Raw genomic sequence first — 14866 nt, 5'->3', positions numbered from 1 at the left:
TACACAGGCATTTCAGGATGGTTAAACAGAGTACTTCCTCCCCAAAGTTAAGTCAGACAAATCTACTGCTGCAAAGGACATGCTGTCAGCCAGTAGCTACAGCAAAGCAGCAACTGCCTCTACCATCTTACCTGCATGAACTATTACCATCAACTTTCTTTACTGTTAGTTTAAGAGTCCTTACAACAGCAGCCACAGGCCGAGCAAGAAAAGACAGAAAAAAATCAGACAGGAGCAAAAGAAAGACAGAGGCAGAAAAAATGTTTTACAGTTAGAGGGTAAATGTTATAAACTATAAATTTATTTTGAAAACCGAAAGGATGATAAATATATGGAATTAAAATACACAAAATTGCTTCTAAGGACAGAGGTTTATCAGAGAAGTGAACTGCCAAGGTTAAATAGAAGAGGTAGTTATGTTTTCACTGAAAATGTAGTTTTTGCATTACTTAAAATGACCATGAAGGCTTACTTTCAAATGGTATTTGTGCTTAATGAGCTCTGACAAATTTGGATTTTTTTATTTTCTTCCTCCTTGCTCAAAGAAGCTGTTTCTACAGTGCACTTAGATGATCTTAACAACCCAGTTTTATAACAAAAAGTGTCAACAATTGGTATCTGAAACTAACACAGCATATGGAACATACTTCCCAAAAAAGGAAAGGTACTAAAACTGTAAGCAGTTCCAAGTGCATGTCAGATTTTTCCTCAAAATGGCCATGAAAATAGTTAGCATATGTATCTCATAGGGCAGCAAAATCAAATTCCATTTGCTTTCTTTAATTTATTCAGTATCTGTTTTCACAGTCTTCCACTGTCTTCACAGTGCAATTTTACAGCTTTTATTCACTGGGGTTCAGGAAAAGAGACCCCAGTTTGATTTTAATACAATGCTGATCTAAGGTTATTTTGCCTTAGCTAAGTTAATTAAGTTTTACAGGCTTCTCTTTCCTCCACTTATTTCAAAACACATTTATATGAAGATGTTTAAATCAAATGAAAATACCTTTAAATCAGCTATAGCAACCACAGAGAGCAGAAACTGCAACACAAAATTTTTCCTACATTCTTCTCTGATTGCATGAAGGGAATGGGGTGGCAGAAAAAGAGATGGCTGCCTTAGAACAATAGTAAGCACACAAGTAGATTGTTTTGTTGCACATGCATACTTACCCTTCTTTAAGCAATATAGGTTGCTCTATGCTCTTATGATCTCTTCTTCCTGAAGATGAAATTAGATCTAGAAACTAAAAGTGAACAAAAAACAGATATAAAAATTACAGGACCCCACTACCCAAATTAAAATCTTTCAACATTTGCATAGCACAGAGCTACAAGAGTATTTGTAAAAGTAGTTAAACAGGAGGTAATGGCAGAAGCTTGAGGAATCTGGGAGGTTTCCTGTGTTGCAACCTAAAAACAGTACAAATACTCCTAAGCAGTAGAGCTGCAGACGCCTAATATTTCTTGTGCTTCTCCTTTGTTATATGGATTTTTCACTTCCTTTTGGACTAAGCAATTTTCATCACAGATCTGGAGTATTTTACAAAGTACACACATCTCAAAAGCTCTAAGCAGCTGTTTGTTAATTCAATCTATTTATTAAATAGAAATAGATGCAAAGAAATTTTATTATTCACGTGTATAATTTGATAAAAATTCCTTGAATATTAGTTATCAGGAGCCTGCTTTTCTCAACACACTTCCTGGTTTATCAATAGTATGTACTGCTTTCTAGGATTCAACTTCAACAATACAGCAGGGTTTTTAGAACCTTCACATGCATTACTTACATTTTTTACTGCATCTGCATATTTCTGTTCATTGAAATAGTCATAAAATGAAGCCATGTAAGATTCCTTGAAATTGGCCTGAAATACAAAGCCAAAACCATGCATATCATCATACAGTTTATACAGAAAATATTGTTAATAGCAGTAGGTCAGGAGGAAAGCCACTGCAGACAGACAGGGCTTTTTCTGGCCAGAAGTAAAATAAGCAAAGTGCTACTTTCATGTAATACAGCACACATTCAATAGTACCACACTTTTATTTCAGAGAAGCAGCAGAATGCATTTCATCTGTTCAGTTACTACAGTTCATAATGCATTCTTCAAATGCTTCAAAATTCTGCTTTGGCTTTAAATTTTCCTCCTGACAAGAAGTATAAGAAAAAGAATTCTACTGTCTTGAAGGATTCATAACTGAGGTACACAGTCACCCACAGCTGTCTTTGTGAATCCTAACGAGACCCCAACCACCCCAAATTATCACCAGCTTCAGCAGTGCAGTGCCTTAGGTACCCTTATTTCAATCAAACATTCAGAGTTTCTATCTCTAATCTCACCACTGACAGAAAACAGAACTGGTATGAAAGGAAATTATAGCCCTTCCCCTTGCTAGGTGACCTTTCTCAGTTGAGTTTTAAAATGCTGAAACAAACTATAAAGCCCTGTAGAGCTGCTAATCATGTATCACTGACAAGTAGAGAACTTCACAGGTTCTCCTGATCATTGTCTTTCTTCCAAAGGAAGAACTGAAGAGCTCTGACTTCTAGATCAGTCACACAATTTTGCTTTACTGAAATCTAGTTCAGATTAAGACAGATTTAATTTTCCTCTAAACATGAGAGGCTTATAATCAAAGCAAATATAACCAGTTTGCATGAGCCTAGTGCAACTCAAGTATTTTAAAGGCTTAATTACAATTAATGATAAAAGATTAAAAAAATCACTTTCCTAAATTAAGCCATTAAATGAAAATAGCATACTTACAGATTTAGATTTTGATAAGCTGCCTAGTGTTTGAATGGTTTTAGAGATAAGTGTCAAAGTTCGAGAAGTCTGAGGATCCTAGGAAGGAGAACAATATTATATAGACTAGCTATTTAAAATAATGAATAGAGGAAGGTAAACTATATTTCTTTTTTCTTACTTCACTTTCAGAAGAGTAACAAAAAATTAGAAAAGACCCCTAGTAAAACCCAGCAGGAAAAAAGTTGCTTTCATATTAAAAGGTTTTTGGTTCATAAGAGATCCAAAGGCAATCACTCAAAACAAAACCAAGGCTGTCCATGTCCTCCCCACTCCCAATAAGAACAACTACTGGAAGCCTGACATACATTGTTTAACATCCAGATATTTCCAACACTGCTGCCAATCAATCCAGCATTAATGTGATGCGGCAAGAACAAAGCAATGGCCCTTTTTTCCACAGCAGCTCAGACCATCTACCTTGTTTGCCCTTAAATTTCACTCTTCTTCCAGTATCTCCCAAGTTCTTCACATACATAGTCATTCAATAATACAGATATAAAAGATCTTTGAACTACCAAACCTAATTTTCCTAAAGGCTATTAAAAGAATGGAAGAAAGAATCTCGATAGACAGACTATGGTGACAGAACCATAAACATAGCTAGAAAAAATCTGATACAGTACTTACTGGATGGTGTGGTGTAAGCTGAAAGAGGTTTGGAGAAAGAATGGCAGGAGCAAAGAACCTCAGGAAAATAAAGCTGCTGACAGCCGTGTACCTTACATCTAGGTCACCTATTTAAAAAAAAAAAAATCTCTACTCAGCATTTCAATAATCCTTCCTGAAAAGCCTCATGAAATTATCAGAGCCTTGAGAGAGCTAACTCGAGTATGTGCTGGATAATGTATATATTTGCGAGTTACAGGATTAACTGATGGTAGAGGATTTGGAGCCAGAGATCAGCTAGTCTAACCCAAGGAAATGTCAATGAGAACCTTTTTAAAAAATAAGCAGGTTCACCACATAAGCTGCAAGAACACCATTCATTTTTCCACCACACAGGGATTTTCACAGACATCTGCTATTCCATATACACACTGAAATATGAAAAATAATTTACACAGTTTATAAAACGTTCAGCACAGAGTCTCAGTTACCTACTTGTAGCCCTGAGCACAAATGTTGTACAGACTCCTAATATATCCAGTTGGTAGTTACAGAAAATACATTTTACTTATTTATTTAAGCATAAAATAAAGAGCATGGCAGCACAGTCAGTGCTTTTTCACTTGAGCTTGCCTACTCCAAAGTGACTGCTTAAAAGCTGAACTTGTATTACTCTCTTTAAAACTTCCCTACTGTAATCTGCTTCCCTTCATGAAAATACACATCATCATTGTTTTGCTTAATTCTAGTTTTACATTGTCCACTTGGTCTCACAGAGTCAAAACAATTAAGAGGGACTGGAACGAACTGTCTCTTGACAGCCAGAAAATCTTGTAGCACATGGGCTCCTAGAGTAGTGAGCTTGCAGTAACTCCAATTTATAGACTGACTTTTATTACAAATTGACATGTAAGCAGAAAATAATTCCACTGCAGAGAATCTGCAGAATGAGCCATTACAAAATCCTGAACATATGAAAATGGAATATGCTTTGCAAATACTGAACACATAAAAGATCATCATAATGATCTTTTTAAATGCTGTTTTCCTTTGAAAGATGTTAAAGAAAAAATTCCAATCATCATCAAAAATCATGTTCCTTTGTGGAATGAATAATTGATGAGAAAACAGCATTAACATACTGCAAATATTATTTTGGATAAGCTGCTGTTCAATTACTAAATCCAGCAAGGATCATGCAGACTGCTAAACTACTGTATTTAAAAGCTATCAACTATGTAAAATAATATATATAAACTCACCTTGAAAACGTTTGGCAGCTGATTCTCTCAGTGAAAAGAAAATATCACACATCACTGTAGGGCAGCTTACACCAGATTTTGTAATTACAGTAAAAATGCGATCAACATATTGCCTCAGATTTTCCTGAAAAAAATGCAAAGATTATGACAAAATTAGTATAATTTTCTGCTGTGGGAAGTGGTACTATTCCTAGTTTTATTCATAGTGGCATCATTAAAAGACTCCCACTTTCAACATTATACACTTGAAAAACAAACTCTCACTCAATTATACTGTTTGGGAAATGCACATATTCAAGAAGAAGAGTAAAAATATCATTCCTATCAAACCAAACATTACATGATACAGGCGTATGGCAAATCATTCCTTCTCCTAGCACTGTTTACTACATCATCATCAGAACCATAGAATTATTAAAGCTGGGAAAGATCTCCCAGATCATTGAGTCCTACAGTTAACCCGGCACTGCTAAGAACATCACCAAACCATGTCCCCACATGCCACATCCACATGCCTCTTGTACCCTTCTAGGGATGCTGATTCCACTGCTTCCTTGGGCAGTCTATTCCAATGTCTGAACCACCCTTAAGAAATTCTCCCCCAATATACAGCTTAAGCCTCCCTGACACAACTTGAGGTCTTTTCCTCTCATCCTGTCATTTGTTACTTGGGAGAAGAGGCCAATCCCCACCTTGCTACAACCTCCTTATAGCTGAAGAGAGAGAGGTCTGCCCTGAGCCTCCTTTTCTCCAGGTCAGCCACAGGCTAACTTACCCTTGTCCTCAGGGTAGCAGAAGTAGTCATTAACTTCCTACAGGTATTACATTTATGGCATAATGTAAAGCTGCTGTGAAATAATTATAAGGGTGGTGTCAAGAAAGCTTACAGTGTATTCTAATGAATGACAAAATTATTTGCAAGATCAAACTTCTGAGGACTTCAGTTAAACTTGATGGCATAAACAGAGACTGTCTTCAAAATCTAATGCATACCCTGTTATTTTCCAGGTTTTCACCATCTTTTAATTTCACAGGATCAATTTCACAAGGTTTATGGACCTGGCAGATCTAGAAAAAATATAGTAAACAATTGATATATAAGTTTATCTACAAGAATAAAAAGTTTTGTAAAAAGCATAAGCTGTTAGCTTTTGAGATTAGAAGTAAAAGGCAAAACCCAATTTTATAAGCAGAATTTTTTTCTTTTAGCAGCAAAGGTAAATTATGTGTGATTGTTATTTTTTTCCAAAAAGTAGCATTAATTCATTCTACCCTTCAATTGAAATGCAGAACTGTTCTTTAGACTCTCTCAAGCAAGGCTGTTCAAGAAAAGTCCTATTTTTCCAAAACAGTCGACTTTGAAAGTATATTCGTATTCTTTAAAACTTGACATTTTCTGATGAAACATTAAGACAAGAACAGCTGAAGAAATTGTCAAATCATTTAAAGGAAGTCTGTGGTCTGAAAGTATTGCCCAATTACAGCACTAAAATATCCACACCCACCATTCTGGACTGGATAGATAATAAACCATTGTTCCGATATGTGCATCACATGCACAGTTATCTAAGAATAACTGCATCCTTTTATGCCCACTGGATGGAACATATTACTTGTAGCTTCACAACAGCTTTTACTGTATATACTATTTACTAATTTCTCAGAAACAATATATGCTATCTTTCATAACACAGAGTAATGTTATTTAATAAATAGAAATTTTCCTTTTCCTTTAATGCAATCCAACTGTTTTTGAATTTGGCGACTCAGCTGTGGCTAACCTAACACACGGGATTTTAATGCAGAAACAAGCTACTAATAGGTATTAAGCATTATTCTTACAAAGTGTTCTTAAAATGAGAAGTGATAAGCAGTATTTGTTCCCTGAAGGTCTTTACAATGACATTTTACCAAATAAACACTCTGAACAGTTCTTACCTCATCTATAATTGGCTTTAATGTAACTTGCAGATAATGCATCCCTGCCAGTTTCATTGTCTCATCAATGCACTTGGAAGTTAACGAGTTCCCTCTGAAAATGGTGTTTGGATCTCTGGAAGTGAACAATTTTCTGTAATTCAGTCTCTTTGTAAAGAACTGCTAATACATGGAAATAAAAGCAGCAGGAAAAGGTGACAGAATCCTGGGTTTGAATGCACAAGCAAAACCTCCCTTTGATACCAGCCTGCCATTAAATGCAGTCATGCAGCATTTAGTGCACTTCCAGGATGTAACAGAAAAGCAGCAGCCTTGGAAAATCCAGAGGGACTACAGATCTTCATTGTATTAGTGTTGTGTGCTCAGTGCACTATCCAAACACACAGTGACACACAGGTTCAAACCAAAGAGGCCTACAGCACAAATGTGGGAAACACATCTGTTTGCACATGCTACTGAACAGTGCTAATTTGAATAAAGGAAAGAGGCAGTGATTTTACAGCTACACTGGACATTGCACATGACCTACTATTTGCACCTACAAAATAAGTACTTGTGAGCTGGGAGGAAGAATAAATCACAGGCTCCAGTGGTACAGCCATAAGGGACTTAGAGCACTGTTCTGTGATACCAGACCCCAGTTCAGGCCCTGACAACTGTGTGGCAAGGTTGTACCTTGCAGACTCTCGTGATTTTCTAAAAACCTCTTGCACAGAGCTCATCTTGTACTAGACATACAGCCTCTGTGATTGATAAAGCTTCAGCCAGCTGCTCTATCACATACCTGTACCTCCCTCCTTAGCAATTTACTTTATGCAAATAGGTACATACCCAATGATCTCATCTACAATACATACAATCAAAACCTGTGCTTAATGACAGCAGATCAAACCTGGATCTGAAATTATTTTTTTGCTCATATACACACTCATATCTTTTCTGCTTTTTACAGCTTACTATGGTTGTACTCATTTACAAGCTGTAACAGGATCAATTACTTTGCTGAATTTATAATATTGTTTCACAAAAAAAGTAAGCCCACTGCCTTTTACAAATGCCAGAAAGCCCTGAAAACAAACACCATCTTTGCTGCTTTATCATAGGAACATGACTGACTAGAGATCAGCAAGTCTGCTCATGCTGCAGCAACCATGCTGTTTCTGCCAACCTGCAGGTCAGAAAAAATACACCTACCTACAGGAAGGAAAACACTTGATCCCCCCAGACACTCTGAAAAGAGCCAACCCACACAAAGACTTCATTTTGTACTAAGGAAGTTTATAGGTAGTATCTGTCATTCCCCTTCACTCTCAATTGTCTCTTCTACTGTTAGTCAAGAGCATGACTAGACAGGCACAAGGACTATGGCAACAAATATTCTTTAGGACCTGCTTGGTTATGAACACTAGATCTTATACTATTGAACTATCAGTCCACCAGTAAGTCAAACAAGGAACTCAAAAGAAGCAGCCAAAAAAGCCCAACTTCATTTTCTATCATCCCATGACAAATTCAATCCCATCCTTAATCCTTTGTCCTCTAACTGGGAGGATAAAACACACAGCTTGCCTTAATTATTCATGATTAGGAAGAAAGTTGCTTGTTGTTTTGAACAAATTCAACACTTACTTGGCACTAAAAGATTTATTAGCACACAATAAAGCTAAAATGATTTCATATGAACAGCTGAAGGTAGTGTAGAATTTTAGTTATATATACTTAAGACTGAGTAAAAATCCCTGCTCTCACATGTTAGAATAGTCTTGCAAATAATTTTCACAACAAATGATGGGAACTCCTCCTAAAGGAGGAAATGAACCAGATCTTGAGAGCAGTGAAAGAATTTAGAAGGAACTCTGCCACTCAGCTAGGAAGAAATCACCCTGACATTTTCTTCTGAAATTGCTTATTTCTAGAAACTGAGCGGAGGATTCTAGCACTAGCCAATGCAGTTTTGGTATTTTTGATAGCAGTTTGTTTTTTGGTACTTACTGAGTTCTCTTCACTTCAGCATTCGCAATGGCACTTATGAAAGGCACAATTCTGCCATAGTGTAAGAAAAGCCTGACCAGAGGTATGGCCGCTTCCTGTTTTTCTCTGCAAACTTCACCCAAAATATGTGCAGCTGATGCTGAAACAGGCTGAACAGTGGAAAATAAAAACTTTGAGAAATCCTTCCAAAACAACCACTCTTTCTTTCTATTCCCATTAGCTTCTTAATGCAGAACCCCCCACAAGAGTTGCAATGTCCAGTTTCCCAAATGTCTGTATATAATGTGGGTGGATATTACATCCCAGTTTTTGTGGGCTGTAAGTTCTGGTCACAAGAGGGCAGCAACTTAAAAACTATTACAGTACAGTCTCTTTTTATCCCCCACATTTTTAATGGCTGCCTTTTCAGTAAATCTCACTTGCCTGGGAAGCAAGTGAAGAGAAAGAACTCTATCTAACCCTTTGCAATTTCAAGTTCCAGTGAGTAAAGAACCCAATTCTTTTACTGAAAAAATAAAAGCACCATTACAACTGTAAAAAGTATACATCTGGGCACACATGGTCCAAATCACTGATGTTTCAGGATTAGTTCTTGTTTGGGTTTTTCTCAATTATGCAAACAAACCTGTTCCTGTCCAGTAAAGGAAAACAATTGATCAAACTGAAGATTACTTGGCATTTTAAAATGTAAAATTAAAAAACCACAGAGCATGTGCTGCTGCTAAAACCACTGTGTTCCTGGGTCCACCTTCAACTACCATACAGAATGCAAATAAAGATCTCTGCAAGGACTGAAAACAAGCACAAGCGATATGCAGAGCTTAACAAGGCTCTGAGGTCTGAAAAGGAAGCGCTGACCTCTGGTAATCACACAACGATGTGCCAGAAAGATAGTAGCAAATATTCAGAGACCCCTGTGAAGATGATCTGCAAGTAAACAATAAACAACACAAGCAAATTACCTCAACATCTGCAGATTTTAGCAGGATGTCCCTCAGCGGACTGTAATAGTCTGAGGAAAAAACATGGTCCTCAGTGTAAACCACATTTAACCTTAAGGAACCGAGGTCATCAGGTTTCAATGACTTGTTACCATTATCTCTGGGCTGCAGAAAATACCTGATATGCAAAAAACAGGACAGAAACTTAGCGCTGATTTTCTCAGACTATACATGAACATAGAGAAACTATACAGATACAGAGAGTATTTATCTATATAGCAAACTCTGATCTGAATCAGACTTAATTAAGTTTGCCAGTCTGTTTTGCACCAACTGCAACATGGGAAGTTCTGAACACAAAGATTTATGTAGATATGATTAAAAACCCACACACTAAAACCATAGCACTGCTGATGAACTGCAGCAAATAATATAAAAACAACATACTAAAACTCCCACATGCTACAGAGAGGCAGACTGAAATCTCTAATCACATTATCAAAACTTCTTGTTCTTACACTTGCTAAGATTACTTTGGCTTGCTTACAAAAAAGATACAAATTAAATCCATTTAAACTTTATCACATAGCAGTAATTACTCTTAAGTCTTCAGAGTAGACATATGTTTCTACTTATTCTCCAAAAAAAAAATGCCAAATACCATGCTTCGTAAGAACTAGACTGTCGGAGAAATTTCAAAGGGAGTCTCAGTTCTCCCAGAAACTCATCACCAAACTTCAAGTTACTGGCATTCCAAAGATCAACCCTGTAACAAAAACAAATAATTTAAGATTAAATTTTTTAAAAATAATAATTAAAAAATCCCAACATTTTTTTCCAAATTGGGGTTTTTCCTCTCAAGTCTATAAGTTACTTGAAACTGTACAGCAATGATTTCCAAACAGTAAAGAGATAACCTTACCTTAGACTTATGAAGCCTTAAAATTCACCTCCATAAAACATTAGCAAAAAGTATCATTCACAAAGATTTTTTCTCATCTGTACTGTTTTCACTGTCCATATTGATAAAGATTCAGATGGGTGTCTGGTTATCCCAGATAATGGAAAAATACAGGTAAAATGGACACCGGGAAAAAAGCACAAAGTTACTCAAGGACTACATATTGTCAGTCCCTGTCTAATTTGGGATTACTAACAGCTAAGTGAAAGCTTTACAGAATGAGTTCTACACAATTTTTCCCAGTTTCAAGCTCTTAGGAAGACTCCTGTGTCAAGCACACACACTTATGGCACCTAAACTAGTTCTGTAGAGATATTTAAAGCTGTAGGATAGCTCTACCATTCAGTAGAATTTGTGTACTGGTTGAAGCTTACACAAATTGTGGCACTCGGTCCCTCACATTTGGGAAGTTGTGGTATCTATCCATAGATGATCCTTCCTTCCCTCTCATATGCTCTTCAACATCTGGATGGAAAACAACTACACTGAGATTCAAATCAGAATTACTGGTGTCCATCCCAGCATGTAGGTAAATGCTACCATACCCACCTTGAGGCAAGGGTTTCAAATTCTAGGGTATTTGTTTCTGTATGTATTTTAAGGTTTTCTCTAAGAGCTACTTTTATTAAAAAACAAGATCAGCTGACTATTTTGCAGCTAAGTGACAGCTTGAATGTGCCTTAAACTTTTTTGAGGGAAAACGGTACATGGAAAGAAATACAGGTTTTCAACTAATGACAATTTTTAGCAGAGCAACTTTAACTTGGATAAGATGCAAAGTCATACAGTCGTGGACATATTTACACAGTCTTCCTGGTGTCAAGCAAGTCACAGTAGACTGGCCAAGGAGCAGATGTTGACAGTCCTGTTAAAGGTTTATCCTATCTTATGCAAGCACAGAATATGTTGTTTTTAAATCCTCTGAGCCTTGTATCTCTCAACAGTGTCTCCTGCATCAGCTGTCATACACTAGACACACCATCAGCTCACACTGCATGCCTGCTAGGTAAAGTTTTTCAGACTCTAATAATTTGTACAGTATTTCTGCAGGGCAAGAACTCTTCAAAAGGAAAAAAACTTCTTTCAAAATTTGACCTTCTCTCTCCTTTCTCCATATCTGATGGGTTATCATCTTGCTAACCAGTTGAGACAGCTAAAAGCAGCTTGAGGAGGAGAGGAATCTTTAAGCATATTTACACAGTCAAACTTACAATTTACCAAGTATTTACAGGCTACTGGTTTCTAGCTTATCCAAAGTATTTCGAGATGCTAACGAGCAATAACACTTTCAAATACAGACAGATAAAGGGTTTCCCCACAGTTACAGAAAAAAATCAGTGCAAAGGATCTGTACAAGAGGAACTAACAATTTAAAGTAGATCTCACACTACACAATAAGCAAAGCAGGCATGCAAATTCTGAAGTTATTGGTTTGTGCTCTTGGAGTAGAAAGAATAAACAGCACCTATTAAAAAGTTTCAATACACAGACCTCAGAGTCTAAAAGATCACTGTTACTCAAGATTTTTAAAAGGCAAAATTATGACAAGTGTTATTCTGAAATTGGTCAGATTGTAGTCACAGAAAGAAACAAACAGGAGAGAGGGGGAGGAGAAACAATGAATTCACCAGAACATCTGGTCCCCAAGTGTTGATATGCCCTGCCTACAACTTCCTACACCCACTCAAAAAGAGAAAACTTTTCATAGCTTTAGAGAGAAATCATGAGAGACCAAGTCTCCTCTTTACCCTGTGGAATTTTATTTTTCTCAGGAGAGAAAAAGAAAACAAATCCCCAAACCCATAAATTGTATGATCAGTCCAGAGGTCTTGGGGACAAATCTAACTCTCACTAAACAGAGTGGAGGAAGTGAGCGGGGGTGGAAGGGGAGCCCAAGATGGAAACAAAAACACACTGTCCCATAGGGGACAAAAGCTCTAAGGAGAATTTGCCCAATCAAGACTAACACTTCATCTTCTTTTGCCTGTTATTATTTAAGTGCTTAATCTTTTCCCAACTATTTTGCAAGCCTCCTCTCAAACTATTCATCTGTACCACACTGTGATATATATCGGTTTTCAGATATGACAGACTTTCCTGAAGCTCAGCTCCACATACGTTATTGCTACAGATGAGTCATTTGTCCAGAAAATATACTTAGCAAGTAAAACAACTGTATAATGTCATTTAGTCCAGTAGTATAAAATAAGAATCACTGAAATATTAAGTGATATGTAATTGCTGTACACCAATGTCTACCATCTCCTTCAAAACTATTAAAAAATCTATCAGAGAATCCTAGCTTTCACTTAAAATCAGTGCATGGTTGAGCATCATGGTTATAGAGACTAGACTGGGCCTTGTGAGACATGGAGTAGTTGTCCAGTTCATCACATATATCCCATGGAATATGGGGCATGTTACTTCATATCTGCCTACACAATGCAAAGCTTTGCAGAAATATAGTCGTGCTAGGACTAGGTCACCCACTGTGCTGCAACACTGGCACCACCAAAGCAGCTCAGCACTGCACCTGAGCCTTTGCTTTTATTCCTGTGAGTCAGCTGTGGGTCGCCCCTAAACCAGCTACCTTTGCACTGCCTGACACAAATGTTCTCTGTGAAAGAGCACAGCTCTTGCCTCTCTCACATATGACTGGTTTCCCTTTCCTGCCTCAAAGCCATGGCAAACACAAATCTATTAATGCTCTTGCAGTGCTATGACACTACATTGAATCAGCAGCTGTCACATCAGAACAGCCCTCAATCCATTCATGAACACAGATGTGTTTTGCTTGCTGGGAGTAAGTATTGCTTCCCTTTCCCGGTCTTCTCCTTTCCTTGCAGCCAGTTGTGATTCTGAAGGAACTATGGAGCTTTCCAGGAGACACCTCAGACACCTCATTGCCCCTCTAGTGAGAATACATGGAGAGGGAGGCAGTGCTACCGTTCTTCCTCCAAATACTAACATAAAGGAGAGGGGAATTTCTCACCACCTGATGCAGAAATAGCAGTATTAATTTACTGTGCATACAGATGGCCCAAGCCTCCAAGTTTTCAATAGTATGTGATGGTAAGACATGTGACTTTCAAGTTTTGCATCTCCTATTGTTTTCTTGCCTCTCTTTATACTCGCCTGTCCCCACAGACACTGCTGCCTGGCCTCAGCAGGTTTTAAAATAGTGCTAAGAGGATGGCATAGGGTGGGGTGGGATTATTTTGGTTTTGAAATTAGAATTGCTTCTTTTCCTGTGCAAATGATTTCACTTTTATCATACCAAATCTTGCAATAAAGGGTTAAAGTTGAAAGGCAAAGGAGAAGAGAAACTGCCCCACAAAAACTCTGAATTCAAGAGTCTCTTTTCAGGGAAGTACCTTATACAGGTTGCTAAAATTAAGTGATAAAAGAAAACATACTCTGTAACTTAGAGCATCACAGAGCCTCTAGGTTTTCCCGGGAAACTGAGGGAAAGAGGAAAGGAGAGGTCAGACATAAAAGGCTGTGCTTAATGGCAACTGTGTATTAGCATATACACAGTGCACATGAGAGACAAAGGAAAATAATAAGGATCTGTCCTGAATCAGAATCAACACACAAATTCAAGACAGAATCGACAGGACAGTGGAGGTAAATAAACATACAGATACAGTGACAAAAACTCGTCTTGATTTATCAGCAGAAAAATCATACTTGCCACTTTGCAAACAGAGTCTACTACAAAGTTACACAACTCCGGAAGACAATCTTGTGCTAATAATATATTTTATATTACCTAATCTCCATTTTGTCCACTTCATCTACATCTTCAATGTCAAAATGGGATTTCTTGTTGTAGCTACTGGGTCTTGTAACCTAATAAAAAGGAGGAAATTTTATCAGCTTGATCTAATACAAAAACATTCTGATATCACTTGTACAAAGCTTTGGAAGAGCACAGTATTTTACTACCAGCAGGAACTTCAGTCCTGATACTGAAAGCATTCATAGAAGTGAATAAACAGATTACAGACTATAAAGTGCTGGTTACACCATCATTTCCAAAAGTAAGCAGATACTCCGTACTTTTTTTACAGAGAAAGACCATCTTTAATATTACTACAGCACTTCAAGTTTACATCAACAACCAAAAAATACCATTGAAAGGAGCACCACTTTCATAAAGCATCTAGGGAAAGAAAAGGGCAATTAATATTTGTGTTTTAAACACAGTTGTACAACAGATGCCCTGAGGCACTCTGCAGATCATGGGGGAGGAACTACAACCACCCTTAAAAACATTTTGCAGTGTATCCAAATAACATTGGAAGTTCTTCCTGTCCTGATATCTTGGAAGTCAATTTAACCTGCCCA

General features: G+C 37.3%; 1 protein-coding gene across 2 annotated transcripts in view; it reads right to left on the bottom strand.

The window, feature by feature from the left end:
• The window catches only part of RASA3 (RAS p21 protein activator 3), a 132701-nt gene that overhangs the window by 12311 nt on the left and 105524 nt on the right, over positions 1 to 14866 (bottom strand). For both annotated transcript variants that reach the window (XM_033052479.1, XM_033052480.1), the window contains exons 8-18: positions 14289 to 14368; positions 10217 to 10321; positions 9577 to 9733; positions 8615 to 8763; positions 6623 to 6737; positions 5678 to 5752; positions 4685 to 4808; positions 3444 to 3550; positions 2775 to 2852; positions 1794 to 1871; positions 1174 to 1247 (exon numbers count right to left, since the gene is read on the bottom strand). In XM_033052479.1, coding sequence (XP_032908370.1) covers positions 1174 to 1247; positions 1794 to 1871; positions 2775 to 2852; positions 3444 to 3550; positions 4685 to 4808; positions 5678 to 5752; positions 6623 to 6737; positions 8615 to 8763; positions 9577 to 9733; positions 10217 to 10321; positions 14289 to 14368 — 1142 coding nt within the window. The remainder of the gene's footprint in view (positions 1 to 1173; positions 1248 to 1793; positions 1872 to 2774; positions 2853 to 3443; positions 3551 to 4684; positions 4809 to 5677; positions 5753 to 6622; positions 6738 to 8614; positions 8764 to 9576; positions 9734 to 10216; positions 10322 to 14288; positions 14369 to 14866) is intronic.

This window comes from Catharus ustulatus, chromosome 2 (assembly GCF_009819885.2).
Source record: "Catharus ustulatus isolate bCatUst1 chromosome 2, bCatUst1.pri.v2, whole genome shotgun sequence".
NCBI classification, from domain to species: Eukaryota; Metazoa; Chordata; class Aves; order Passeriformes; family Turdidae; genus Catharus; species Catharus ustulatus.
Note: the sequence above shows the minus strand (reverse complement) of the source record. Positions and strands in the feature narration are given on the sequence as shown.